This window comes from Pleurodeles waltl, chromosome 7 (genome assembly GCF_031143425.1).
Source record: "Pleurodeles waltl isolate 20211129_DDA chromosome 7, aPleWal1.hap1.20221129, whole genome shotgun sequence".
Lineage (NCBI taxonomy): Eukaryota > Metazoa > Chordata > Amphibia > Caudata > Salamandridae > Pleurodeles > Pleurodeles waltl.
This window is the reverse complement of record NC_090446.1, coordinates 856,701,922-856,728,785: the sequence shown is the minus strand read 5'-3', so window position 1 is coordinate 856,728,785 and position 26,864 is coordinate 856,701,922. Positions and strand designations below refer to the sequence as shown.

The 26,864-nt window shown below is 42.6% G+C and overlaps 1 protein-coding gene across 1 annotated transcript in view; it reads right to left on the bottom strand.

The window, feature by feature from the left end:
• The window catches only part of GABRB2 (gamma-aminobutyric acid type A receptor subunit beta2), a 950,662-nt gene extending 925,409 nt beyond the window's left edge, over positions 1-25,253 (bottom strand). The window contains exons 1-3 of the mRNA XM_069199371.1: positions 21,686-25,253; positions 21,420-21,511; positions 20,287-20,354 (exon numbers count right to left, since the gene is read on the bottom strand). Coding sequence (XP_069055472.1) covers positions 20,287-20,354; positions 21,420-21,511; positions 21,686-21,765 — 240 coding nt within the window. The 5' untranslated portion in view covers positions 21,766-25,253. The remainder of the gene's footprint in view (positions 1-20,286; positions 20,355-21,419; positions 21,512-21,685) is intronic.
• Positions 25,254-26,864: the final 1,611 nt, after the last annotated feature.

The window sequence follows — 26,864 nt, the reverse complement described above, 5'->3', positions numbered from 1 at the left end:
TGTCCTCTTCAGTCTGCAGGCCTCTAAATAAAGGCTGATGGGAATATCTAGGGAAAGAGCAGGGGAGGGCTGAGACGTGGAGATCAAAGATGCTGAGGGAGTCAAGTTCAGGAAAGTAAAGAGAAAAACGAATTATGAAAATCTAAATTTAAGAAGAACAGAATGGCCATCAGAGTGACTTGGTGGGGTGACGGAGGAAATAAGATCAAAAAACTATTTTGAGAAAAAAATATTATGGTAACTATAGACTGCAAAGAAGGAAAGAGAGAAGGGCAAAAGGAAAGGCGAAAGTAAGGAAATAAGTAAGGAAGAGAATATGGAAGGCATCAAAGGTGAACGGAGCTGTAAAAGGAAGAAAGGGTAAAAGCAACAAAGAAAGAGAGCAAAGACAATTAGTTGGTAGGATGAAATGCTGAATGGAGGGGTGAACATATCAATTAATGACATATTGGAAGGAAGGGTGCAAGGGTGGATGGGTGAATGAAAGACTGGAATAATAAAGCTTGTTAGCACAAATGGAGGAAAAAAAGGATTAATTATCAATGTGTGAAGGAAATGGTTATTGGATGGATTGAATGATGAAAGAATAGATGTTCAGAAATGTGAAAGGGTGGATTGGGTGAGTGAAAGGATGGATGAATCAATATGTGGACTAATGGAAGGAAGGACATTTAATGGCTTGTAGGAATAATGAAAGGGTGGGATGAAGAATCAAAGAATGGATGGATGGAAGGGTGGGAGGATGAATGGATACATCCACAGATGAACAGGTGAAGGGAACTAATCCAGGAAGAGTTTGGCTGACTGTTTCTCTCATTCGGTGTCATTACAGTTTTGCTACAAAGTGGGGGTTACTTACATTTTCTGGGTTCTCCCTGTTGCTCATACTGATGTGGGTTCGGGACATTGACACATACAATCTGACCTGAGCGTTCGAAGTCGTCAGGAGTATTTGTGAATTTGACTGATTTATTTACCTGGTTGCTTGCATTCACCACCTGGCCATGAATGGGCAGTATATGGCTTATTCTTCAAGATAGGAAAACGCTGGTTCTTGTACATATAAAAATCTAATAAGAAAGCAATAAACATTGATGACCACATATCTAAAATAACAAAAGTGAAAGGCTTGAACCCTGCAGAACTTCCTAAGGCACTGGTCTTGGGGAATACATTTAGAGCAGTTTTTCAAAATTGATTAGTCTTTTCTGTCCATCCCCTGATGCCCACCTATGCCCACAGCTTGATTAGCACCAGATGGCCAGGGGTGCCAGATGCTGTTGATGAGAGACTGTGAGAATGTAAGTGCCATTACCACTGCCATCCTACTTCATCCCATGGTCACCCAATACCGAAATGACAAACACTGCTCTGTTCATTTCCACCACGTGACAGGCCTGTAATGAGTCCAGGAGGGTTTGCATTCCAGTAAAATGCAAGACGGCAGCCCTTTAGGTCACGAGGTGACCAGAGCATATACGTTTTGTAAAAGTCTTCAGATGTAGAGTCCCATTAGAGGGCCAAAATCTGAAAACACTGTCCCTGCTATCGTCCTACAGACATTTTAGATGCACATTTACAAAGAACAGGTCTACCATTCCCCTATCTCCTTCCTGATATTGTTTAGTTTTCGTGAAAAATAAGGCAAAATATTTTGGAGATATCTCAAGATCAAAAAAGAGGTGGCATGAATGCTAGGGGTCCTTACATTTCACTCTTTAACTGAACTATGAACCCAGAAATATTAGGCTTAGAAGTAGGCCCATTTAGATGAGCATCTGCTGTGGGAGAAAATATGTGACAGTATCTGGAAGGCTAGCACAGTATCTTGATGTTAGCTCCACAGTAATCTAATCCAGTCTGACAGTTTTCTTTTTTCATTTGCTGCTGCCAGTTATGTAATAAATGATTATTAGTGAGGCATTTGTTCAATATAGATGTGGACATTTGTTAGACAATGTGATCGAAAGTGTCTGTCACTACTTTACACAGGTCACTATGGATTTCAAGGTTTCTCTTGCTGCTGTGAAGGTATCTTTTACAAATAAAAACACATTTAACTTAAAAGTTAAAAAGTATATGAGAAATAAAATATATATTTGAATGCAAATTTGCAATACTCAATCATATTTAGGCATTATAAGCATGCAAAAGAAATAATAATGTACTGATTTAGGTTAATTTAATTAACATTGAAAGAGCTGCAGGTTTACAATGAGCTATTGTTTTGAATGACATATTTTCTGTTCTGCTGTAGATTTAGCAACTTTCCCGAAGCCTTCTGTTAGCTAGTGAGTAGGCATATGTTTTAAATTAGAGAAATAATAATTAGGTTTTCACCGAGAGGAGAGGAGTCAACAGGAAGGATGAGTCATGGAAATGTGGCCAAATTATCTTTTCAAGGACATGTGTCCAAGGTCTATTGTGGAAATGTGAGAAATTGGGAAGTTTACCTATTCCCAATAGTTTACTAAAAACCTATTGGATGTTGCAGAAGGTGAAAAGAAACATGCTACCACCTAGAATATTGTTTGTTTAAATTCGTGTGTGTTCCGAGACTAGAGGGTGGCTTATCTCACCAGCTTTTGGTAGAGATGCAACTCTGAGCATCTTCAGATTATACATCTTTTCAGGGGAGGTAGGCTCAGCCTAATTTCAGAGGTTTGCTGATTTATAGCTGAGGATACTTTCACCCTTGATCTTTCTCTTAGTTGATATGCAAAGGCTTTAGGCCTATGTATTTATTTCTCTCATCAGAACTATTGGGTATCTCAGCTGATGCCATATTCTATTTTCATTCCAATATAAAATAGATTAGGGAACTTCATTCATAATATGCTTGTTTTATTATTACAATATTAACTGTAATACTGACAAATATTGTATTCTTCCATATAGTGAAATATCGATCATTGGATTATATTAATTTCTAATGTTGGTGCATAACAATCTAATTCGTATTGAATAAAATAATAAATACTTAAACAATTGAAAAATAAAACCTTTTAACTCATATAAAATCTCTTTATTGACTGTACTTAAATTCTTTAGTGATTTTATTGCTTATATGTTTTAATGTAGGTGATCGCTGCTTTCCACTTCTCCTTGTTGACGAACAAAGGACCGAACAACCAGTGGTGGCAGTTATTTAATGACTGTACCATATGATTAAGGTCTAGAAACCCCTTCTCCCTCTCCTTTGTGTTTTGAGACCCTTGAAAGTGCTGGTCAACCATGAATTTAAAGAGCCCTACATTTTTCGGAATTGTGGCTACCTAATATGCTTGGACCCAACATGCGCTGAGTCCAACTGTTCAGTAGTTAAAGTTGGTAATCAATTTTCAGATGGGACCTGCGGGGTGGAACTGGCTGTGAGCTGAAGGTGGCATCTGGATGGTGAAGGGAGTAACTGCCAGCCGCCCCTGTGCCCAGAAACATGGTCAAGAATATGATGATCTACTGCTAATACTGCTGATGATGCGACTGTACAGCACAAAGGAAGTGACCGAACAAGTATATTTCCTTTAGGGGATTTAAGATACTGTTTGCTCAGAGATGTATACCAGTGTTGGGTTTCTTAGAATTTGGAAGCGTCAGAGGTGAAGGTAAGGCGCTGGGGAAAAGATCCTTTTTTAGTTGTAATGTGTATTATGACAAAAAGTGATAGCCAACACATAATGCAATTACGGAAAGATTGGAGCATCTCCACGACAACAGGGTTAAACTGCACCTTGCAAATGTGGAACAGCCAAAGGACAAATGTGGAACAACTAAAGGAAGCATGAATGATGCTAAAGGAAGCGAATGCCAAAAATCTGGCAACCTTTCGAGAAGGCTAGAAAGATCTGAGGAAAAAGGATTACTGTGTTAGGATGTGTCAATCATGTAAGAGAAAAGGGATATTCGAGCCAGCTTTGTATTTCTTTTTTGCATTGCAGCTCTCACAGACAAGCTGAATGGCTTTGTTGTGCACCGTAGGATACTGGCTGAGTACCCTTCTCTGCTTGTTCCCACCATGCTCGAACCCTAAGCTGGCTGCTTTCATTGTCTGTTCATACTTAATAAATCTAGTGTTTTTATTCCCATACAACATTATTATTTTCAAAGTATTATGTAGGCGACGTATTACTGCTATTTTAAATTCTCAAAAAATAATGAATTTTATTTCCATTCCTCCTCTTATACCACCTCTAATCATCATCCTCTCTTCCATCACATTTTGTGCCTTCTACTCCTGCATTCCCCAGCTGTACCTCCCTTCAACCCTCCACCCTTTTCCCGAGGTTCAAATTTACATTTCTAATGATTCCTTCTTGTTCGTCAAGGTGTTTTTACTGTTCCTGACCTACATTTTTATCCCAGCGTGGATCACCTTACTTTACCATATTACATAAGAATAACTTATAGTATGAGCCATATGAGGCATGTTTGCCTCACACTTCTACGGAGGATGCGTGGTCTGTAGGTATAGATCCAGCCTCAGAATGTAATGTAGCCTTTCTATTGTAGAAATAATTTACTAATGCCACTGCTGTTAAATTCCTGGCCAGGCCCCAAAAAAAAATACACAGGAAAGCTGTACTTCGGGGGAAGGCCGCAATCAGGAAACATCACTAATGAACAGGAACATAAACGTACTAATGGAACAGTGAAGATTCTAGCTTGTCCACAGACATGGGACACATTGAAGTTAGAAGAGGACATAGGCAGAGTAACTTGTCACAGTTTCATCTCGCCTGTCCTAAGTGGTACAGTTTGCCTACCATGCATCCTGGCATGTTTTACAGTGACTCACCATACTATCACGTATTTTCAAAATGGGAGAAAATACAGTGTGAACAGCGGAATGACGATAAAGATTATAATTATTTATCACTTTTTTTTTAAACAATGTCATGACTGTTTATTCTGTGTTTATCAGTCAAAAACATGGTTTGGGCAATGGTATTTATTTTTAGAGCAGACCCATATCTTTGGATTTCCTATGGATGGTCAGCAGTTGCCCTCACTGCAGGGAAAAAATTGACCCCAGTGATCTTTACCTATAACCTTTTGGAGTTATTGGAGCCCTTTTAATATGTGCATAATACACAGCTTTTCTGACGATGACGTCTCTTATTACACACCTTGCTCAAATAGTACACATAACTCAGACAGGATGAGAACCCATCACTTGAAAGGCAGCCCTGTAAAAGATGAGTTTCTCCTAATTTCTCCTCTGCATTCCAAAACACCTCTGCAGTCCTTCAACACTATTGACTCTAATAATTTGGTCATTGACAGTTCAAACGTCTTGGTATTTACTCTTGACAAAATATTGATCCTCCATTTTCACCTAGATGTTATGGTTAAGAGTACATGCTTTCAATTCAGATTAATACTGATAGCCGATGGTTCATCCCAGAAAGTCATGACAATAGTTTAACCTCTTGGTAATTTAAGATTGTGTTACAGCACCCCCCTTTTTAATGACCTAGTGAAATTGCACCTTGTACCACTGAAGGCAACGTTTCAGACAGAGACTTGCTTTGTAAGTGGAAGAAAAACTGGATCACATCACCTTTATATTATAAATGCTCTACTTACTTCCATTGAAGATCAATCACTCTAGAAGACGGCTTTTATCTTCCACAAGGTCTTAAATCGAGACTCTAATCTTTACATGATCAACAAATAGAAAACATCTGGAGGCAAAGGGGTTCTACACATCTCTGCATGACATTCACAAAAGAGTGTTCTGTGATGCAAACGTATTCAGGCAGTGCAACCCCAACTTGGTATGCATTGCCCCCCTCTACGTATCACCATCAGATATTTCCAAACTGGTATCATCTAAATGCATTCTGTTCATTACCTTCCTCCTATTAATCTCTCTTAGTTACTCCCATCCCTTTGTACAGCATTGGTGTTTCTATTTTCTATTCATATCTCATCTCCAGTACTTTTACATCCTCTTCTGATTTTGCTATTCTTTTCCATGCCCTAGTATCCTCTCCACGGGTACACCTGTGTCTTTCTCCTCGCTCTCCCTTTGTGTTTCTCTCTCTCACTACTGTTTTCCGTATCTGTATTTAAGTACTCATCTCAGATGTAATAAATCACTAGTCCAATTCAGTATATATATTGTATATATCTGTACTCTTGCAAATTTGTTCTTCGTTTGTAAAGTGTTCTAATACACTCCTGGGCCAAGTTCATAGTAAAGAAAACTGCAAATAAATTGCTAAATTGCTAAAAGGTTGCAGAATATCTTTGTTGAAAGCAGACCTCGTGGGTTCTGGTGATAGGTCTAAACAGGGCTCCGCCTCATTTTTGATGCACATGAATCAACACATTTGATGTATTTAATTGCTACATTTTCAAATGAGATGATAATAATGTATTTAACGTATGTTTGCACCAAGGATGCCTCTATGGAGACCTTCTCCAGAAAAGTACCTATTCAGACTTTACTGTATTGAATAGCGTTGCCCACTTTTGCCAAATGTTCCAGATTTTGGTATTTGATGTCGAATTGCTTGTGATCACATCTCAGAGTTGGTTAGATCTACTGCAACCTGTTTTCTTTCCTGCCTATATTTTTCATAGGATATGCCAGATATGCTCATAAAATTGCTATTTCTTCTAAAATATTGCATCTTTTGAGCCATTAGGCAGTCTTTATATACCTGGAGTATATCAGGTTCAGTGAACTTTACAGAATATCCGGAATTCCTACAAAACATCCTCAAGACTTTAAAAAAGAATTCGCTCAGTTGCATAGCATAGAATGACTCTTCTCTCATTTATGGATCGTTCCTGATTTTGTCGAATGGCAACAAATGTTTGTGGTCACATCCGAGAGATGCCTTTGCATAATGGAAACTGGATTCCTCTACTGTATGCTTTTTACCCTCCTTGTTAATACTACTGAATGGACAGCCAGTCACAACCGAATCACTGAGAGATAGGTCATAAAAAGATCTCAGACAAAGATACAAAGGTTGGCCATGAAACTAGTCCCTTCAGTCTACTATTTCTTCAACTATACACATTTCATAGTTTTACCAACAAAACACACTTGGTCCAAAAGATAAAACATAACTGAAACACCCACTAATTAAAATATACTAACTCACACTTTCATAGACTAGGGAATTGGGTGTACATGCCACAAATCACCCACAATACGGAAACTCTGTAATAACCAACATGCACTGAAGCTATAATTATATAGACCACACTTAGGGCCAGATTAAAAGACCCTATCACCACTGGAGCATCACTTTTAGTAACTCTCCGGTGACACTATGCACTGCACTGTATTTATGAGGTGGCGTTAAGCCACTTTTGTGGCTTAACGCCACCTTGTACATACGGCCCCTTCAAGCGCAGCACTTTGCGTGGATGGGGCATGCAATGGGTGTTGCTGAGGGCGTGTCACAGCAACGCCAATTGCATTTTGACGCTGCTCTAGCCTAATGCGTTTTTGTAAACCTGAGGCAGTGCCAAAATCTAACACCACCCCAGGGGTAGTGTTAGCATGGCGCATCAAGGAGAAATGCTTTCATTTCTCCTCGTTTTTTGCTCTTTCGATGTGTGCTGCATTCTGCAGCACACTGAGAGAAAATGGGCATTGAAGATTGTTTTTGTGCAGGAATGTGTTTCTTCCTGCACAAAAATAATCTCCCCACAGTGCAGATATCCTTGCACCATGGTGCAGGGGTGACTGCGTTGGTGCTCGGCACAAAAGTAGCACCGGCGCAGAGGGAAACACAGGGGTGCGTCATATTGTATTAAGTACGGCGCATCCCTGCGTTTTGAAAATGACAAAGTGCTACCAAATGTGATGCAGTGTCACGCTCCCTCATTTTCTTTTAAAGCTGGGCCTTAGTTCACAATCTCAAACCCATACCCTTTGGGAGCTCTACTCAATGTGATCATACTCCTCTCATAGACTCAAGGACCACATGTGTAATTGGTAAACAACAGAAAACAAATCATACGCCCTTCTCCCCAAAAGCAGAGCTATGTTGAATCCTACAGCCAGACAGTATACATAAATTCTGGCAAGTGTTCAAAAGTTTTTCGTGCTACACGCTTTGTCCACTACTCTCCTTTTTTGTTGCAATTCAGCTGTAAATTGTTGACCATGTCTTTTAAGACTCACCAAATGAAACAGATTTTTTTCAGTTTTCCGACTTTATGTGCAACGACAAAACAAAACATATTTGTATGGTGGGCAAGAAATGTTCCAGTGAAAGTGATCTACTACTTGTTTTATCAACAGTGAACTAAGACAGTGGTCACTTTTACAACACTTGGCATGATTATACAAACACATCATATGTGTCACATCTTCTGAAGTTTTTGTGAATGGTCGTTCAAGGCAGCATAATGGCTATACCTTGAACCCACCCACGTCAACGTACAAAAGGCAGGACACTTTCTGCACAAGAGAACAAGGCCTTCATTGACAAAGTCTGAAGCTCTCTCTCTTTGAGGGCTTTTGGAAATAATAAAGCCTGACTAGTGATAGCTTATTGTTAGAAATGGGGTCTTTGGTTGGCAGTCAGGTTACGCCCTGTCCAAGTAAGGACCCTCACTCTAGTCAGGGTAAAAGAGAATCACCCTCAGCTAACCCCTGCTCACCCCCTTGGTAGCTTGGCACGAGCAGGCAGGCTTAACTTCAGATTGCTAGGTGTAAAGTATTTGTACCAACACACACAGTAATTTAATGAAAACACTACACAATGAAACAACACAGGTTTAGGAAAAATAGAAAATATTTATCTAAACAAAACAAGACCAAAATGACAAAAATCCACAATACACAAGTCAAGTTATCAATTAAAAACCAAAAAGAGTCTTCAGGCAATTTTAAACACAATGCTAACGCTGTTAGCGTCGAAATGTACCTGGGTGCATCAAAAATAACCCCACAGGGGCGAGTGTGGGTCAAAAAGGACTTGCAATGCGTTGATATCACTCACAAGTGAGACTGTGCTTCATTTCTCCTTCAGTCAAGTTGGCGTGCATCATTTCTTCTCTCCCCAGGAGAGCAATGCGTTAATTCAAACTGCACTCTCGGGTCCGGGCAGGCCTTGCGTCGTTTTAACACACCCAGCGATGTTTACATTGGATATCCTGCCGCACGATGATCAGAAAACCACGCAGTCAGCAATGCTGCACGTCATTTCTCCAGCCTCGTGCATCGATATTCCAGTCGCCCTGCAGGCGAGCATCGATTTTCAGCCGCTAAGCCGGTGGCGCGTCGATTTTTTAGCCGCGGATCGGAGTTGCGTCGATCTTTTCTCCGTATGGTGGTTGGTGCGTGGATTTCTCACTCTTGGCCTGCCAGCTTCTCCTTTCAGGGTCCCAGGAACTGGATGGGCACCACTTGGCAGAGTAGGAGTCTCAGCAGAGGCTCCAGGTGCTGGCAGAGAGAAGTCTTTGCTGTCCCTGAGACTTAAACAACAGGATTAAAGCTCTAAATCCAGCCCTTAGAGAGTTCTTCACAAGAAGGAAGGCACACAAAGTCCAGTCTTTGTCCTCTAGCACAGGCAGAAGCAGCAACTGCAGGATAGCTCCACAAAGCACAGTCACAGGCAGGGCAGCTCTTCTTCCCCAGCTCTTCTCCAGGCAGAGGTTCCTCTTGGTTCCCAGAAGTGTTCTAAAGGCTGTGGTTTTGGGGTGCCCTTCTTATACTCATTTTGCCCTTTGAAGAAGGCGTACTTCAAAGGAAAGTTGCTCCTGTTTGTGAAATCCTGCCTTGCCCAGGCCAGGCCCCAGACACACACCAGGGAGTTGGAGGCTGCATTGTGTGAGGGCAGGCACAGACCTTTCAGGTGTGAGTGACCACTCCTCCCCCCCCCAGCACAGATGGCTCATCAGGAAATGCAGACTACTCCCCAGCTCCCTTTGTGTCACTGTCTAGAGAGAGGTGCAAACAGACCAACTGTCAAACTGACTCAGACAGGGAATCCACAAACAGGCAGAGTCACAGAAATGGTTAAAGCAAGAAAATGCTCACTTTCTAAAAGTGGCATTTTCAGACACACAATCTGAAAATCAACTTTACTACAAGATGTAGTTTTAAATTGTGAGCTCAGAGACCCCAAACGCCACATGTCTATCTGCTCCCAAAGGGAATCTACACTTTAATCTGATTTAAAGGTAGCCCTCATGTTAATCTATGAGAGGGACATGCCTTGCAACAGTGAAAAATGAATTTAGCAGTATTTTACTGTCAGGACATATAGAACACATTACTATATGTCCTACCTTAACCATGCATTGCACCCTGCCCTTGGGGCTACCTAGGGCCTACCTTAGGGGTGTCTTACATGTAAGAAAAGGGAAGGTTTAGGCTTGGCAAGTGGGTACACTTGCCAAGTCGAATTTACAGTTTAAAACTGCACACACAGACACTACAGTGGCAGGTCTAAGCCATGTTTACAGAGCTACTAATGTGGGTGGCACAACCAGTGCTGCAGGCCCACTAGCAGCATTTGATTTACAGGACCTGGGCACCTCTAATGCAGTGTACTAGGGACTTACCAGTAAATCAAATATGCCAGTCATGGATAAACCAATCAACCATACAATTTACACAGAGTGCATATGCTCTTTAGCACTGATTAGCAGTGGTGAAGTGTTCAGAGTTCAAAAGCTAACAGAAACAGGTCAGAAGAAATAGGAGGCAGGAGACAAAAAGATTGGGGATGACCCTGCAAAAGGGCAAGATCCAACACTTATTATACCTGAATATCTTTAAAATTGAGTAATTAGATTAAAACTTTCCTCTGTAACCAACTCAATTCTTTACAAACGACCAACCTGCGTTTTTGGCAAAACTATGTTTCACTTTCCAAATCTCAGAAAATTTGATGTGTTGCTCGTCTTTGATCTGATATTGGTATCAAAAGTTGGCAACACGTTTACAATTACTTCTATCCTTTGTGAATTGTGAAGAATATTCTTAACCTCGGTAAGTCAAAAGGACAGAGGAGCCCATGAAGGGCCCTTTCCAACCATAAGCCTAAATCGCTAAAATATTTGGCATTCCAGTTATTTGGGCCATACTATGACTTCTCCAGTATCTGAAAGTGCCTAAAAAAGAAAGCAGCTTGGCTGGTTAGTAGGCCAGGTAATCAGGATGAGCTATTTGATGCGAGGCATCAGTGCCCCAGATTTTGGATGTGGACTGGATGTACTTAAAGTTACTTCGCTTTTCTCTTTAAAGTTTTCAGCCTTCCAGTCTGAATTATATCCAAAAGAAATCTGCAAATCAGGCCAGATCATTTTGGTCAATGATCAGCTCCTCACAATCATTTCTCCTACACATTAAGCTCTCAAATGAAGAGACAATATTATTGCTTCTCTACGTCCCCTTGAGCAGCCTTCTATACGGCTCTCTCTCGGACCTCAGACTATGTCTGCGTGTCAGAATAGTCTGTAAACGGCCATGTCATAATTTCGAGGTCAATATTATCTGCATGCCATATAGCGGCACTAGCATATTTACAACCAACATATAGTCAAGTCAAATGTGGGTATGGCCGCTGTGGAGACTTGGGTGGGACTAGACCTATACAAAGGGAGATGGCCGTGCTGGTCTTGTTTGGACTTTGGGATGTTCCCAGTTCCATCGTCACTGAAGCTATTTACACAATGAAACGAAGCTAAAAGAACTATTTTCCTGAATACCGGGTTGCAAAACCACTAATTGCTCTATAACCAGAAAATTCATTTTAAGGAAATCAGCCCGGAGGTAAAAACAATATCTATACTCAGTTGTACCGACATAATCTACACCTCTCTGTTTTGAATTATGGTAAGGCATTCTCCCTTTGAACTATTTCCTAGTGGGGCCTAGCTACTACTCAGCAGTGCCCTGATTGCACTACGTCTACAGAGGACAAAATGTATGTCCTTTTTTGACCATTTTTGCTAGTCCTACGTCAAAAAGCCTTAAACCTCATACTAAATACCATGGGTGTGAGGATAGCATTAGCATTATTAAAATGTGACACCTCACAGCCTAGTGTCTGCGCTAACCCGATTTTTGCACAACGCCTGGAAATTTAGAGCCAATCTCTCGTTAGAATTGCAGTTACCCGAAATTATGAACGCTCCTGTTTTTTATCATTTTTATGTTCTCTCGTTTTTAAAAGATAATACATTGGCCTTGGAGTTTAAATCATTGAATGTTACCGAATGTTAAGTTTACTCCTTTGGGGTTTCCAAATTCACCCATTTTCATTAGGGACTATACTGTTTTATTTAGATTGTTTTATGAGTCTATCCGAAAATAAACTGTAATTAAACTTAAAATATTCTTATACTATACCTGATCACGACATTACCCCTCACTGAGCAGCTCACAGAAAATTTTGTATATAGGTATTGAGACATTTTATTCATCAAACATCATTTTGTTCAGCCTTTCATTCAATAGCCAGCTAGTGTCTACCGTCATATTCGCCACATTCCTCTATAGCATACTCTGTTATTCGTTGTTAAATGTGGACGTGCAAACTGACCAAGGGAAGAAATCAGTAATGGTAACCTTTGGTGTTTGCAGTGCCTCTGCCTTTCTGGCTATATCCACATAAGAGAATGAGATAGCATTTATTGCCCTCAGTGCAAAGATTACTGTTGTTTAAAAGGAATATTCAATTTTGGACGATTTGCAATTAGTCCCACTGAATTAACTAGTTATTAATTCCCTATCTATCCCATTCTATTTTATTTAACCCCCCACATCCCCAGTCAAATAACTAAGTTAAATTTACGAGTAAAGCAGATTCAACATAAAGAGTGAAAGGTAGCTGTGAAGTTAGTTTGTGAGTAGCCTCCTTCAAGACAGCACTAAATCAGTACCATAGCTATCTGAAAGAAGCAAAGAAGAATGCCCTAGCAGACCACATAAAAAGGATTTAGTTGCTTGTGGAAGTCCCCTAGCAGATTGCATAAAAGCCAGCACAAACCTCAGCAAGGAGCTCTTCACTATCTTGAAGGAGTTCTCCAGCCTTCTCTGCTGCCGAGAACTACATCACACACTCCCAAGTACTGTGTAACACACTTCCAGACTTCTTTCACAACAAGATCTCAGGCATCTATGAAAACCTGAAAGCACCACCTTCCTACCCAAGACAGCATCAGTCTGCTCCTACCATGAACACAAACCCAAAACTCCTGCTCAACGATTGGGACTCACTCACAACATAAAGCCACAATCTCTATCATGAACTCCATGCACTCAGGAGCACCCATGGACCCCTGTCCCCACCACATCGTCAACCTTGGAAGCAATATGATTGGTGATGAGCTCAACTCCTGAACATCTCCATCACCTCGGCCTCCTTCCCTGAAGACTGGAAACATGCTGAAGTGAGATCCCTCCTGAAGAAACCACCCACCGACCGAGCAGAACTGAAAAACTACTGACTACATACATCAACAAATGCATGACCTTCCACCAACTGAAGGTCATATGTTTGTTGATGTATGCTGGTCCTTAATTATGCCGGGCTTTGTATGTGTGTGTCAACATGTTGAACTGACATCTCTTCTGGATCAGGAGACAGTGTAGCTTCTTGAAGTGGAAAGTGATATGGGTCTGTCTGGGGAGGTCGAGGACTAAGACAACTATGATCTGCCTCCCTCTTCCTCACAGAACCCCTGGATCTGCTGGAGTAACAGTGGAGGATGCTCCTTCTCACACTTGGAGTGGAGGACAAAGCCTGGAATGACCTTCCTCTGCACCTCCAGACTGCCACTTTACTGCTGCAATTCAGGAAAGGGCTCTAGACCTGGCTGTTCAAATGAGCAGATCACCATGAAGCAGTTAGCTACTCTAGCGCCTTGAGACAGTCACAGGTGACATGCCTCTTTACAAATACTTGATAAATTGATTGTGAGCTGCTTATTAACTAATGAGGAAATAATAACTCCAAAAAAGGTGGTCCAGAAGCCCAGAGAACTCTAGAACCAAGGGATACTACACATCAGGTTTAGGCTTATACCTGGACCAGTCGAACAGATTACCAAGCACATTCAGGCTGCCATAGTAAGGAGAGGAATTTAAACTTACACTGGATGTTCAATCAAGAATAGTGCCCCAAAGGTGTATTCCACATTGACCCTCTGTTTTGTTCCAGATTAAATGAAAATGTGTAAAGTGTCACAGAACCACTCTAGATTGTGATAAAGTGCATAATATCTGACTATTTATTCAACTCTATTATTTGCTTTCTTCACTGTCCCTGTATTAAGCTACACCCTACATATACAAGCTATGTAGTCTGAAATCAGCCAGTATCATCAAAGCTCAGCATGGTTTGTGGATTAGAGGCAGGGCCTGATAGTTCAATGTGTTGTGTAGCATTTTCCATCACATAGCTTTCGCCTGCCTTCTCTCAGTGGCCACTGGCAGTGAATGTGTGGCTGAACCCAAGGGTAGCTCTTGGAAAACCAAAGGTGGAGTAAGATTACCACATATTTTTATGACATTGTTTGTCATATTCAGTCGCTGCTCACGGGGATTAAAGGGGGCAGGGCAGCATGCGGGGGGGGGGGAGATTAATAAAATTAAAAAAAACATTTTAAAAAAATTACTACCGTGCCTCCCTTCCTCGTCTTCTCAGCATCAGGCTCCCAGCTTGCCCTGCAGCCAATCCGGACGCTGCACAAAGCAGCGTTAGTATTGCCTGGGAGTGCCCAACCAGGGTGCTCCCAGACAGACTGGGAGCTTATGCCTACTCTCTCCAGCCCGGCAACACAGTGACGGGCTGGAGAGAGCACAGTTCACATGTGTGTTTGGCCGGCCTAAAACAGCCAGCCGAACACACATGAGAACTGAGGGGGGTGCACTGTGCACTCTCCTCAATGCTTGTCACCCCCAATGCCCCGCCCCTATAACAATGAAAGAGTAGTAAACGTAGTACTTCATCCTTCCATTTTTAAAGGATTTGCAGCAGTTGCTGCTGGCGGGGGAGCGACACTCCTCCGCCATATCGCAGAAGCCACCACTGGTCGTATTTCTACACCAACCTATTAAAGCTTGACAACTATTGACCTAATGTCAATAAGAGTTGTATAACACTTTACCTGGGTTGTTAATATGAGCCTACAAAATCATTTAATTCACTGCATCGACCTACTACTACACAGTAAAGTAAGTACATATTTAATAATCTTAACTTTACGTGTACTTACTTTTGGAGGTGGGTATGAGTAGAATTACGAACAGTAATCACACGCTTGCATTATGATATCGTGTTAGGTCAGTGTAGCGAATGCAACCCTATTGTCTATGGTACCACATATTAGGTACAGTTACACCCGCAGCTCACAATAGATGTTCTAGACAGGAATAACCAGTTGAGCCTGCAAGATACGCTGTTGATGAAAAAATGAAACTGATATGATGTACTTTTATTACCACTCAACAGATTATATCCAGGCTGCTCAAATCGGTAGATACTTGGCAAAATTAGACCATTTTCGTTTCACCTCAAAATTTGGACATAGACCTCTGCCCCTCACTGATCAGTCTGTTTGGCCCAATGCCATTGCTCCTGGATTAACAATAGCAGAGATTTTTCTCAAAGGGCAACACTGAAATAAAACAGACTCATTTAATGTTGACCAAGTATTATAAAGCGAGAAAACGATGGACTGAGTCAACAGTTTATTCCTTAAATGGTAGAAGAAATTGACGCCTGGGTTGTTTTTCCCAATCACGTCAAATGTGTTTCAAAGTACAGAACCGTATCTTACCTTATGAAATCAGTCACTGGAAACAAATGAAAAGAAACAACTTTACGGGTAATGTATCGAATATATAACTCCGACTGTTCCCCATCAAAGAAAATAGTCGCTTTTGGTTTTATATGTCACTAATACCTTTTCCGTGCAACAGTCTGGCCGCAATTCCCTAAAGCTCAACCCCTGAAGCACACGCATCTCACTTGGTTTTGTAACAACCTATAACTACCATGTGAGCCTTCCCTGATTTTCAGAAGGCTCTGTGCTCTTTTGTAACATTTATGTTTTGTAGTTTCTCAGTCAGCCTATTTTTTATTTCAAAAACACACACAAGCAGCAAAGTTCATAAGAGATGGTGATCTTCCCTACAAAACACAAAAGTCTAATGTGGTATCTTTGGAAAGGGTTTATTAGCTTGTGGAAATGCACATGCCAAGCAAAATTTTGTTAATTCATATAAACATGCTAATGGACTACTGCATTAGCACAAATACAGTCACCCTTGAAAACAATGCAGTGGGTGGTTACAGACATTAATTCGAGAACCTTGGGTCATTAAGGAAACATTCTCAAGCACTAAACAAGAACCGCCTTTCAGGAGCAGAGTTCCTGTGATATTTACATCTGTGTTGAGTAGTATTTCTCACTCACAGAACCAACTGAATAGCTTCGGCTCCTAATACGGATATTTATTTTCATAATGGTATAACCCACATTCCAGCTGTGCCTCCACATTGTGAATACACGTCTTCCCTACAACTTTACAAACACATTCTGTGCACAACATTACCACACCATCCTCTCTATAATAGTGTTGCCGGCAACAATCTGCCCACAACTCTACCAACACATTCTTCCTGAAACATTACAGAATAATGTACCTACCAGCAACAGGTCCACCACATCCTCCCTACAACAGTGTCACTTCATTCTACTTGCAACAGTGGCACCACAGGCTGCATGAAAATGTATCAACATCTTGCTAGAACATTATCATCACACACTGCTTGAAACTGAACCTGTACATTCTACCTGTAACGGGGACACCACATTCTGCTTACAATAATGTCACATCATTCTAGTGGTAACAGTACCACCTCTCAGTGCTTGAAAATGTAGCAACACAGTCATGTTAGAACATGGTCATCACATAACTCCTAAAACTGTCACCACGTTCTACCAGCAGTGCCACCACATTCTGCCTACAACGCTGCCACTGTATTCCATCGGCACACCTTCTCTCTATTGATGCACTAACACACCTAGTTTCTAGTCAACCATTGTATCACATGTTGCCTAACAGTGCCAATACATTCTGCCTAATATAGCACAGCCATGTTCTGTCGACGACTGCTCCACCACATTCTCTCTAGAAGAGTACTTCGAAATACATACAACAGTGATCCTGCATTCTGGTTAAAACTTACCAAAACATTCTGCCAAAAAATACCACTATTTCATTTTTCTTCAGTTTTGCCACTACATTCACCTCAGAGCTGTACCACCACATTTTATCTAAATCCACATCACACATTCTGCCTATGAAAGTGTTTCTTAATTCTGCATACAAATAGATCACCAAATCCCACCTAATACAGCAGAACCATCAACCTATAAATGTACATAATGTGTCTACAGCAGTATTTTTACATTCTACACAATGGTGCAGCCACAATATACACATAATATTATCACCATGTACTGTCTTCCACTGTACCACCATATTCCATCCCCCGAAATACCACTTCATTCTTCCTTAAAAAGTATTACCAGATTCAGCCTTAAATGTACCAACTCAATCAGTCTACAACAGGAATTCTACATTTCCTGTTTAAATGTGCACCACTAAGGGTTTATTTTGAGTTGCTGGTGGCCGGTGAGGCCAATTTGCACTAATTTTTGGGGACGGCACTTATTTTTCCACATTAGATATTTACCTAGAACAAGATAGGGGAAATCACACAAAGTGGAAAGACTGAGCTAGAGAAAGACATAAAAACTGTCATAAAGGCGGCAGCAGGAACCTGCAAGAGTGAGATAAAGTGGCAGGGAGCGTCTGGTAGTGTGTTAAAGAGGCATGGGGTGGATCTGGAATGCTGACATTTAATAGCACCAGCCCTGGGCTTCTCAGCAGATCTCTGGGCGCAGGTACTCATCCTTTTACTAATTATGCACCACTCTGGTCCTTAATAGACATTTCTACAATAGTACCACAAGAGCTTTTTTACAGCAATAGCGCCATGTACTCTGTGCATTTGTATCACCACGTTATTGCCCAACTCAGGTACTGCCATATTTTCCTACACGTGTACCACCACACTTAGTGTAGGACAGTACCACGACATTCTGCCTTGAGCAGTACCACATTCTTCTACAGATTAAAAACTGGATCCCCAAAACTGACTCGCTTCCGGAAACACTATTTTTCAGATGAAGAATCATAAAACTCTAGAGGATATTGCAAAAGACAAAACAATGATAACCAAAACGCTGTAACTTCGCAACAAAAATATCAGTATAATTTAAAAAATGCAGCAACACATATATATCTGCTAGCGGCGACGCTGAACTCCCAATGGCTATGTGTGCTAACGCGCGCACTCTTTGCCTATAGAAATACCAGTGTTCCTCGGTGGCAAGGGTAGATTCTTCACACACGTCTATCACATACAGGAATTATTTGCTCACCATTAAAGGAGATGACGCTTGGATGCTAACTAGGTAACTGTGAACCTTAAAGACCAGAGTGTAACTGGCCTGCTCACCTAATAATAATGTGTGAACCCGGCCGCTGTGCCTCAGTTCAGTGTCACAAATTGATAGCACTCAGGCAATAGAAAATGCAGGCGTTAATTGTCATGCAAAGAAATCACGTTGTTTACATATCTCATTCAAACACGAATAATTTAACTCGCAAAGGGAAACAGTGTGATTGCTCGACTTTTACACAAGCACTACTTTGAATAATCACAGATGACTAACTGTGATCCACTAGTCACACTGCCGACTGGGAGATTCGTAGTTGGCTACCCACCCCTTCTACCGCAGCTAACAGAAAAAAACACAACCTTCAGCTGCCATAGGTCTCCAAAATAAAAGTTAGAAAACTCAACTCTTAATGGTGTTAGAAAAGTCTGCTCTTAATGAAGTTTCGCTAAAGCTGAGAAGGTGACGTAATTTGATCTGCAATGGGAAAGCTGTGTTCTAATGCTTAAGCAACATGTGTGATCCTGAACAAATAGAATGCTCGTGGCAGACTCTTGCAGTGCAAAACTGTACTGAAAGGAATCATTCGGAGTTGATTTTAACCCCATTTCTTCACTTTTGTTTTCTGAAACGTCATCTTCCTGACCCGCTGCGCCACTTCTCCACTGCCCCACGCGCTCACATACACGCAACCTGTAGGTGCAGTGCACTCTATTGACGATGGGCCCAGGATCAATTGAAACGATTATATCAACCTCTCTTTAGCTTAGAGGAGAGTAAAACTGTTTGAAACGCGCATGTGAACGGCTGTATATAATTTTCGATATTTTAAGGGTTAATTGGGCAATTTAAATTAAAAGGTAATAGGTATTGAGTGACTGCCCTGAAGTTGTATGTGATGTATGTCTCGCTTGGGGGAGAATTATTTTTGTATTACAATGCAACTAAGAATAGTGTCCCTGAGGGCCAGTGTCAAGCCATTACGTACAACGTACAAGGTATTTTTAACCCGCCCTGTTCGACAATAATGAAGTGGCGACTTAACAAGCCCTGATAAATGGCAGACGGGGAGTAATTTACTGACGCCTGGTGTCGTTTCTAAAGCGTTGGTGTTTTCTAGTCGTCAGAAACTGCGAAATCAATCTCCGAAGTGACTTGATGACCAAACAGCTCAACCGGGAATCTGGGGCATTTTCTTGTGGAATGTGTTCTGTGCGCGGCAGTGCTCAGCAGCCGTCGGCAGGGGGCGCTCCTGCCCGAAGGAAAGCATGTTCTCACACTGCATCCCTGCGTATAAAAAGGAGGCGCCAGCTTCACGCAGCAGAGGGCTGGAGCGAGAGCTGCTGAAGCCGTCCGAGTGCCAATAAACCGAACAAGCTCTGAGCACGCTGGAGTTGTGACTCACATCCCGCTGACAGCTGCTCAATCAGCATGGAAAATGGGACGGAACCTGCCGATTTCTGTTGGTTTGACTATTCACTGAGATCCACGTTCTGTATGTTTAAGCCAAGTGGATGTCTCACTCGAGTTCACTGGATGCCGTGTTTTGTTGCCTTTCTTAACTTTGCCCACTGGTGTGCCTGATTACTAAGGTGTCAATCACATAGAGCAAGGAGGTAGTGGGTCTGCATTTTGTTATTAAAGCATCACAACTGTGTATCAAGGCTGAGAGTGCACACAGCCAATAGAAGAATGGTCAGTTTTGCCGCCTCTTCCTCTTTCAATCCCATCAGAATTAACATTATGTTTTCATAAAGGGTCAGCATATTTTTAATCACCACCTTTGTTTACTTGCATATTTTATGTAGCAACAAAATGAATACTCACCATATTAACTTCCGAGACCATGTCTATACTGGCAATGTCTATGTTCATGCCAACGGCCACGGGGGGACCTGCAAACCGACAAAATGGTCCGCACTGTAATCTCCAAGAATGTTTAACCCTTTCACAGCAGAACGATGAACGTTAGACACTCGCCACTTAATGGCCGGTCCTTTCAAACGTGCTCACACAGCATACACCGCTTGAACTACTGTCACGCGGGAGGCGGATGAATTATATGTGATAGATGACAGGTGTATGAGAAATACACACAACGCATGCCTCCCCATCTCACCCCACACACACATACACACGCAGGCAGTCTAACATGCACACGCGCGCGCACACACACACGTGTCTTTAGTGTGTTTTGCATGGAGTGGGCATAGTTTGCGCGTGCAGCCTGGTAGGGGTATGCAGTGGGTAGTTTTGCAGTTTTCGAAGGACGCCCTCGACTTAACCAGGGCTTTAACTCTATCGGTCCCACGCTCCAGATGTTCCCATCACTTTAAGCAAGCATCGTGCCTACTAATTTTGGAAGGGTAGAGGGTGCGGTGGTTGGGGGTTGGGGCGCGAGGGAGGGGTCTTTCTTAATTGCGGTGCTTCAGAAGTGTGATATTTAAATGACCAAGGACATATTTGGTGGTGGAGGGTATGGGGGAAACCATGGCTAAACAGTACGTGCAATGCTCACAGCAACTCTGTGAAAGTGGAAGCCCACAGGGGGTTAAAGGGGCCATTTATGAAATCGTGACCAGCAGGTATACTCTGTAGTGTCTACCCGAAAGCGGAGCCGCGGGGATTACACACACCGATCAGCGACAAACTAAGGCGCTTGCTGCAGACCCATGACATGCAAGGTTGAATAATGCAGCCAATCGCTTAATAATAATAGCAAACAAATGGGAATCCGATCTGAAATACATTAATCAGCCTCCTCTCCATCAGATCAAAATGCAATCGCTTTAAGTGCTGCTAGAACAACATGCACATAAAGCCAAGCTTAACTCTGAACCCACCTATGATGAACATGGGAAAAGGCACACAGAGCAAGCCACCTCCTCCCAAAACCTCACACGCACATTAAACAACTAAAAGCAGCCTGCCCACAGCAGCTCCCATCCCGCCAAGATTACCTCCAAAATCTGGCCTGAGGCGGATGTCATATCCCTTCAGCAGCCGGTCCACCGTCTCCTTCACCAGGGACATATTGCTGGGCTCATTGACACTGAGGAACACAAGCAGGAAAAGGACATTATTCTTCATGCTGCCCCCTTCTCAAGGAGATCTGCTGCCTGCACATTCCCGGAGCAGTGGCATCCTGCTACAATGCAAAGTGATACAATGATCAACCCCCCTCCCCTCCCTCGCCCCCCCGCCCCCCTCAGCCTCATCCACTTACCTCTGAGCACACACCACTGCCAGAAACAAGGGGAGGAAGGACCACACGCCGGCGTAGCCCTTTTTCCTGAACCTCCACATGTCTAGAGCTTTTTATATGATTTAAGGCTTTCGGCGAAGAGAAGAAGAGATCCAACTTATTCTGGCCAGTGCAGTAATTCTAATGTGAGGCGCATGCGCACGCCTTAGCACAACATCAAAAGGAGCAGTGGTGGTGGCGGCTGCTGCTGCTGATGGAGGAGAGGGGGCACATTTTTCTCCCTCTCTCCTCTAGCACAGGAAAGGGGAATTAAAGGGGAAGAAGGAAGTCCGTGGCAAAAAAGAAATAAATAAGTGCAAGTCACCTCGCAGAGGGGGGATCCTCTGTCATGTAGAGATGCCTGTGGTCCCGGGGATTTGCATAATGAGACTCTGCCCAGCCCTGCGGGCTGCATGCTGCTGATCTCATTCCTCGCATCTGTGCCTTTCTGGACAGTCCATCCGAGACAAGCTAAACGCCCGCCGGCTCGGGATGCCGGCTGAGAACGAACATGGGCATGCTGACTGCTTTCAAGTGCAGTGTGCAGCGGGGCAGGACTGAGCTCACGGAGATTGGGCAGGCACTCTCTGGTTTGTAGTGCCTTTGGAAGTTGGAGTCGGTGCCTAGGGGCCCACAGAGCACCTTGAAGCAGAAGCAAGCGCATTCCTGCCACACGTGTTTTTAAGACTAGAGCATCCTATCTACCAGTCCATATTAGAGCTAAAACAGGTGTTCCTCCGCCCCCATTATATATAGGAGCTGGTTTGATGAAACATGCTTCGACAGTACATAGATGAGGTCTAACAGGCGCATAAGTGTCCCTGGACCACTCGAAGCAGGTGCACCACAGTCGGATACTGGGTCCAGTGATGAGCTAAAACAGGTGCGCAACTGTCCCTGGATCCCTTGAAGGAGGTGCACTGCTGCGGGTGAGGCACGAATCACGTGCACAAAAGTTCGTTGGGCATTTGGGAGCCCTTGGAGATCACCACTTACATGTGTATGTTGCAAAAGGTAATTCTACTCGTTTTATATCGTCCCCCATCCCTCACTGCTGCTGCGTTTAAGCACTGTAAGGACCACCTCTTGCAATTACCCATCATCATACTCTACTCACGGACCTTGGAATCGGCTGACAGGGAATCAGATTCTGGACTTCCAGATCGCCGCATATGTCATCGACAAGTGTTCAACTCACTTAGCCATCCTGCCACCTTAGGTGGCTCATTATCCACAACATGCACCTGGAGGCTGCGCCACACATTTCTTTGGCTGGAAGCATGATAGCTCGAGAAGACATTTCATTGGCCCTACTACAAGCAAAGTAATCCGTGCACGGTTATTCGTCTTCTAACAAAGATTCACCTTTGCCCCCATCAATGGCATCACCGCTGTAGCAATGATTCAAGCATCGGCCTAGACCACAGGACCTTCTAGTTTGCCTAGCAATATATGTATCTATTATTTATTTGTAGTAGTTATATAGCGCCGACCTGGCCAGCAGGGCATCAGATCACTTTACATACCACTGGAAAAAGAAACTTGTAACTTACATTTTTGAGAAGGAGGAGTTGAGCGCATAAGCAAAGACTCAGGGAAAAATAATAATATATTCAAAGCGCATGGCAACTAACAACCATATAAATTAAAATGATTCACTTCTATCGGCTCTATTAGCATCACAGTCTAATCAACCTTCCTGAGCTCCAGCAATGAATCTCTTAAACTGGCTTCGGAGTTACTCCCCTCTCATCATTGATTACAGCTCATTCCCCTCCACTGAGCCAGCAGCAGGTGTCCAACAACGGACCCCCTCCAGGGCCTCAACAGGCTGAACCTTCACCGTAAACCTCTGAACAATGGTTGGGATCTATCGCCATTATTGACATTTTTCTGTTTGATCTTCACAAAGTGTAGTGCTGTGTAAGGTTTGACCTTACTAGTGAAGGAGTGCTCCCTGAAGTGACATGGAGAAGGAAATGGCTGAGGCAGGAAGATGTCAGTGAAGACAAAGCGTTGGGTCCGTTTAGCGCTGAGAAGAAAGAGAGAATTCCCCCTACCGCCAATAACACCTTCTCTTGGTGCTGGGAGACTTCCATCTGCTTGTACTCCGCAGCGCTCATAAAGTTTATGAAGCGGTTTAACTGATTAATTCCTCTCACCTGGCACAGAACCTCTGTTAGTGGTGCCTGCAGCACCAGGACTACTCGGTAGCATGTGGTGAGCACCTACAGCATCTCATGGCACTTGGGTCCCACAAGGTCCAGCAACCTTGACTTCTGTAATGGGTGCCACAACAGATGCAAGATGTGTGAAAGCTGGATGCTCTGTGGGGTCATCGATGGGTGGTCCTTAGTGGGGTAAAGAAAGCTTGTCAGCGTGTGCTCATTACTGTGTGAGATCAATAGTGCATGTTACTTTGGGGAGCCAGTAAACATCTTGACTGTATGGGGGCATTAATGTGGCCTTTAATTCTATTTACTTGGTGAGACTATTAACGCTACTTACTGTGTGGGGCCATTACAGCTAGTTACACTGTGGGTCACTAAAGCTAGTCATACCGTGGGGCATTTAAAAGTTGAAGTATTCATTCGGGTTACAGTGCTGAAATTAAATACCATTACTGAATGGAATAATTAGTGCTAGTTCATGTGAGTGAATATTAATGTACACTTCCTGCCTGGCTGCACTGATGAATACATTGCCTTGTGTCATTGAGACATTTAAAGCCCGAGATAAATGATACAAATAAAGCTTACGGCATGAGCATCACGTTAGGTCTGGGAGGGATGGCTCCATCCCAATTAGTTCTCATTGATTTGCATGAGCTAATTCAGTGAAACTAATTTGCCTAGTCATATGTTCACCTGAAAAAAATCTGCATAGACCAGGCCTCCTGGACCTGCGCTGGACACCCCTGACCAAAGGCCACTCCTGCACTTGTTACTGCCTTCACCATTGATGCATGTTGCTATCAGGGGGAAATGACAGTTTAGGAAAATTGATTTCTATAACTACTGCCTGGTGTAATACACACATGCGATGTATTCACAGCATCTCTTTACATTGAATCCATCCGAGAGGAAGGTTTACAGACATGAAATGCTTCATCTTCTAAAGTTTAATGAAGAGGCAAGATCATGTGTATACATCCACTGTGTTTTAGTTTGGTCAATGTCTTTTTAGTTGGTGCTTATGCCATGGCAACTTATATAATCAATTATTTTTTTGAAACATTACTATCACTGTAACCAGTTTTGATGCTATCAGAAAAAAGTGTTTTGGCCCACTGCATTTGCTTGTAAGTTGGAGATTATTTGCACACATCACCTAGTTATGCAATAATAATTGGTACTTTGCACTAAATGCTTTAGATGACGTGACTGCATCAGGCCAATTACGCTCAGGGTGACTTTAAAAGGTGAATAAAAGAGGCACACTTTCCCTAATTGATTATACACGGAATCGGAGCTGACCAATTTTATTCAATATCTTTCTGTTGATTGCAGGAACCAGAAGGCCATCTTTTTCCCCAATAAATTTCAAAGAGGACCTTAAACAAATCTCTGAATGCATGTTGTGACTTTACATGGATAAATATCAAATAATTCATGTAAGAAGTTAGGCTATTAGTTGAGGAGGTGAGAACCCGCCTTAAGTAATATTCACAGTCCTTGTCAGGGTGAACCACTAAAGTCACTAAATGAATGTGTGCTTAATCCTCTGATAGTTTGGTACACAAGCAACCAGGCTTAACTTAGAAGCAATGCGTAAAATGTTTATACAACTCTAAAACAGCAATAAAGTGCAGACACAACCTAAGAAAAAGCCCAAACCAATTTAGAAACCAGAGCAAATTTTAACAAATAAATTACATAAAAACTACAAAAATCCAATAGATAGATCCAGAGATATTATTTTTTAAAGTTTGAATTCAAAATAGGGCCAAAAAGCTCCCACCATGGTTATTTGGTCATGCTAGACCAGGTTCTTCCCAGGTTAAAGTTAACCTTTTTACTTATACATGTTTAGGATGAAAAAGTGGTCATCACCAAGTCAATGGCAGGGAAAGCTGGAAGCTGGATCCTAAGAAGGACTCAGTAATGATTAATTGTTGAAGAGCGGTTTCATGGTTTGGTCTTCAACAAAGGCGTGAAAGCTCTGAGCGTGCAAATTCCGAAGTCTGTTCCCAAGAATCCCTCAATCGGGTGCTGCTCGGCGTCAGTCTTGATGAGAACTCTACGTTCAGACTTATATACTTTTCTTGAGGTCTGATTTGACATTGATGGCTGCAGCTACACCTTCAATTCCTATCCAGGCTAAAAGTTGGCAAAAATTTCAAGTCCCACTTCTTGCAGTTTGCATACAGGAGGAGTACACTCTAACACCAGCCAAAGTTTCAAAGACCTGAGGGGCACCACTTAGGATTTAGGGCTCACCACAACAGATGCCACCAGCATGGTCTAAGGCAGATCGAGTTGGTACTGGCCAGGAAGGCAGTTGCAGGGAAAGGGCCTCTCGAAGCTTGTGTCCCTGTAGCTCAAAGAGGAGGTCAGCCAACAGACACTTGAAGTCACTTCGAGGGTACTGTGGTCAAGGCAAGCATGTTCTGTCTTCTTTTAGGGTCTTCAGACAGCAGAGCAGTCCTACTGATTTTTTACAGGTGCAGGATGTGTTGTGAGGATAGTTTTTTGGGGGTGCACCTTCATGCCCAGTGCCAGCCTCTGGTTGGAGGGCAAGTCTTTTTATACCACTAAGTTAGTTCTGGTCAGTTCCTCTACTCCCACTGGGTTTGGTGCCAGCCTGATTAGAGAGGCAAGAGGGAGTCATACTTGGGTGTGAGATTCACTTGCCAGTGACAAGGTAGACATCCTTTGAAGCTCAGGAAGGGGCTGGGCACAGCCCCCCAGTCCACCCTATCAAGGGAGTAGTCCCCTCCCCACACCCGGAGCTCTTTGTACACTGTCTCATAGCAATGCACGTCTCACTACAGGAGAGCCATCAGGGGCCAGGTAACAGCTGGACACTGGCAAGAAAGCCTTGTTGCAAAAAAGTACAACTTTTTAAAAGTGTTATATTCAAAATAGTAATATAAAATATGACTTTACCATTAAGTTGGATTTTAAATTACAATTGAAATGAGACCTTGAACCATTTGTTT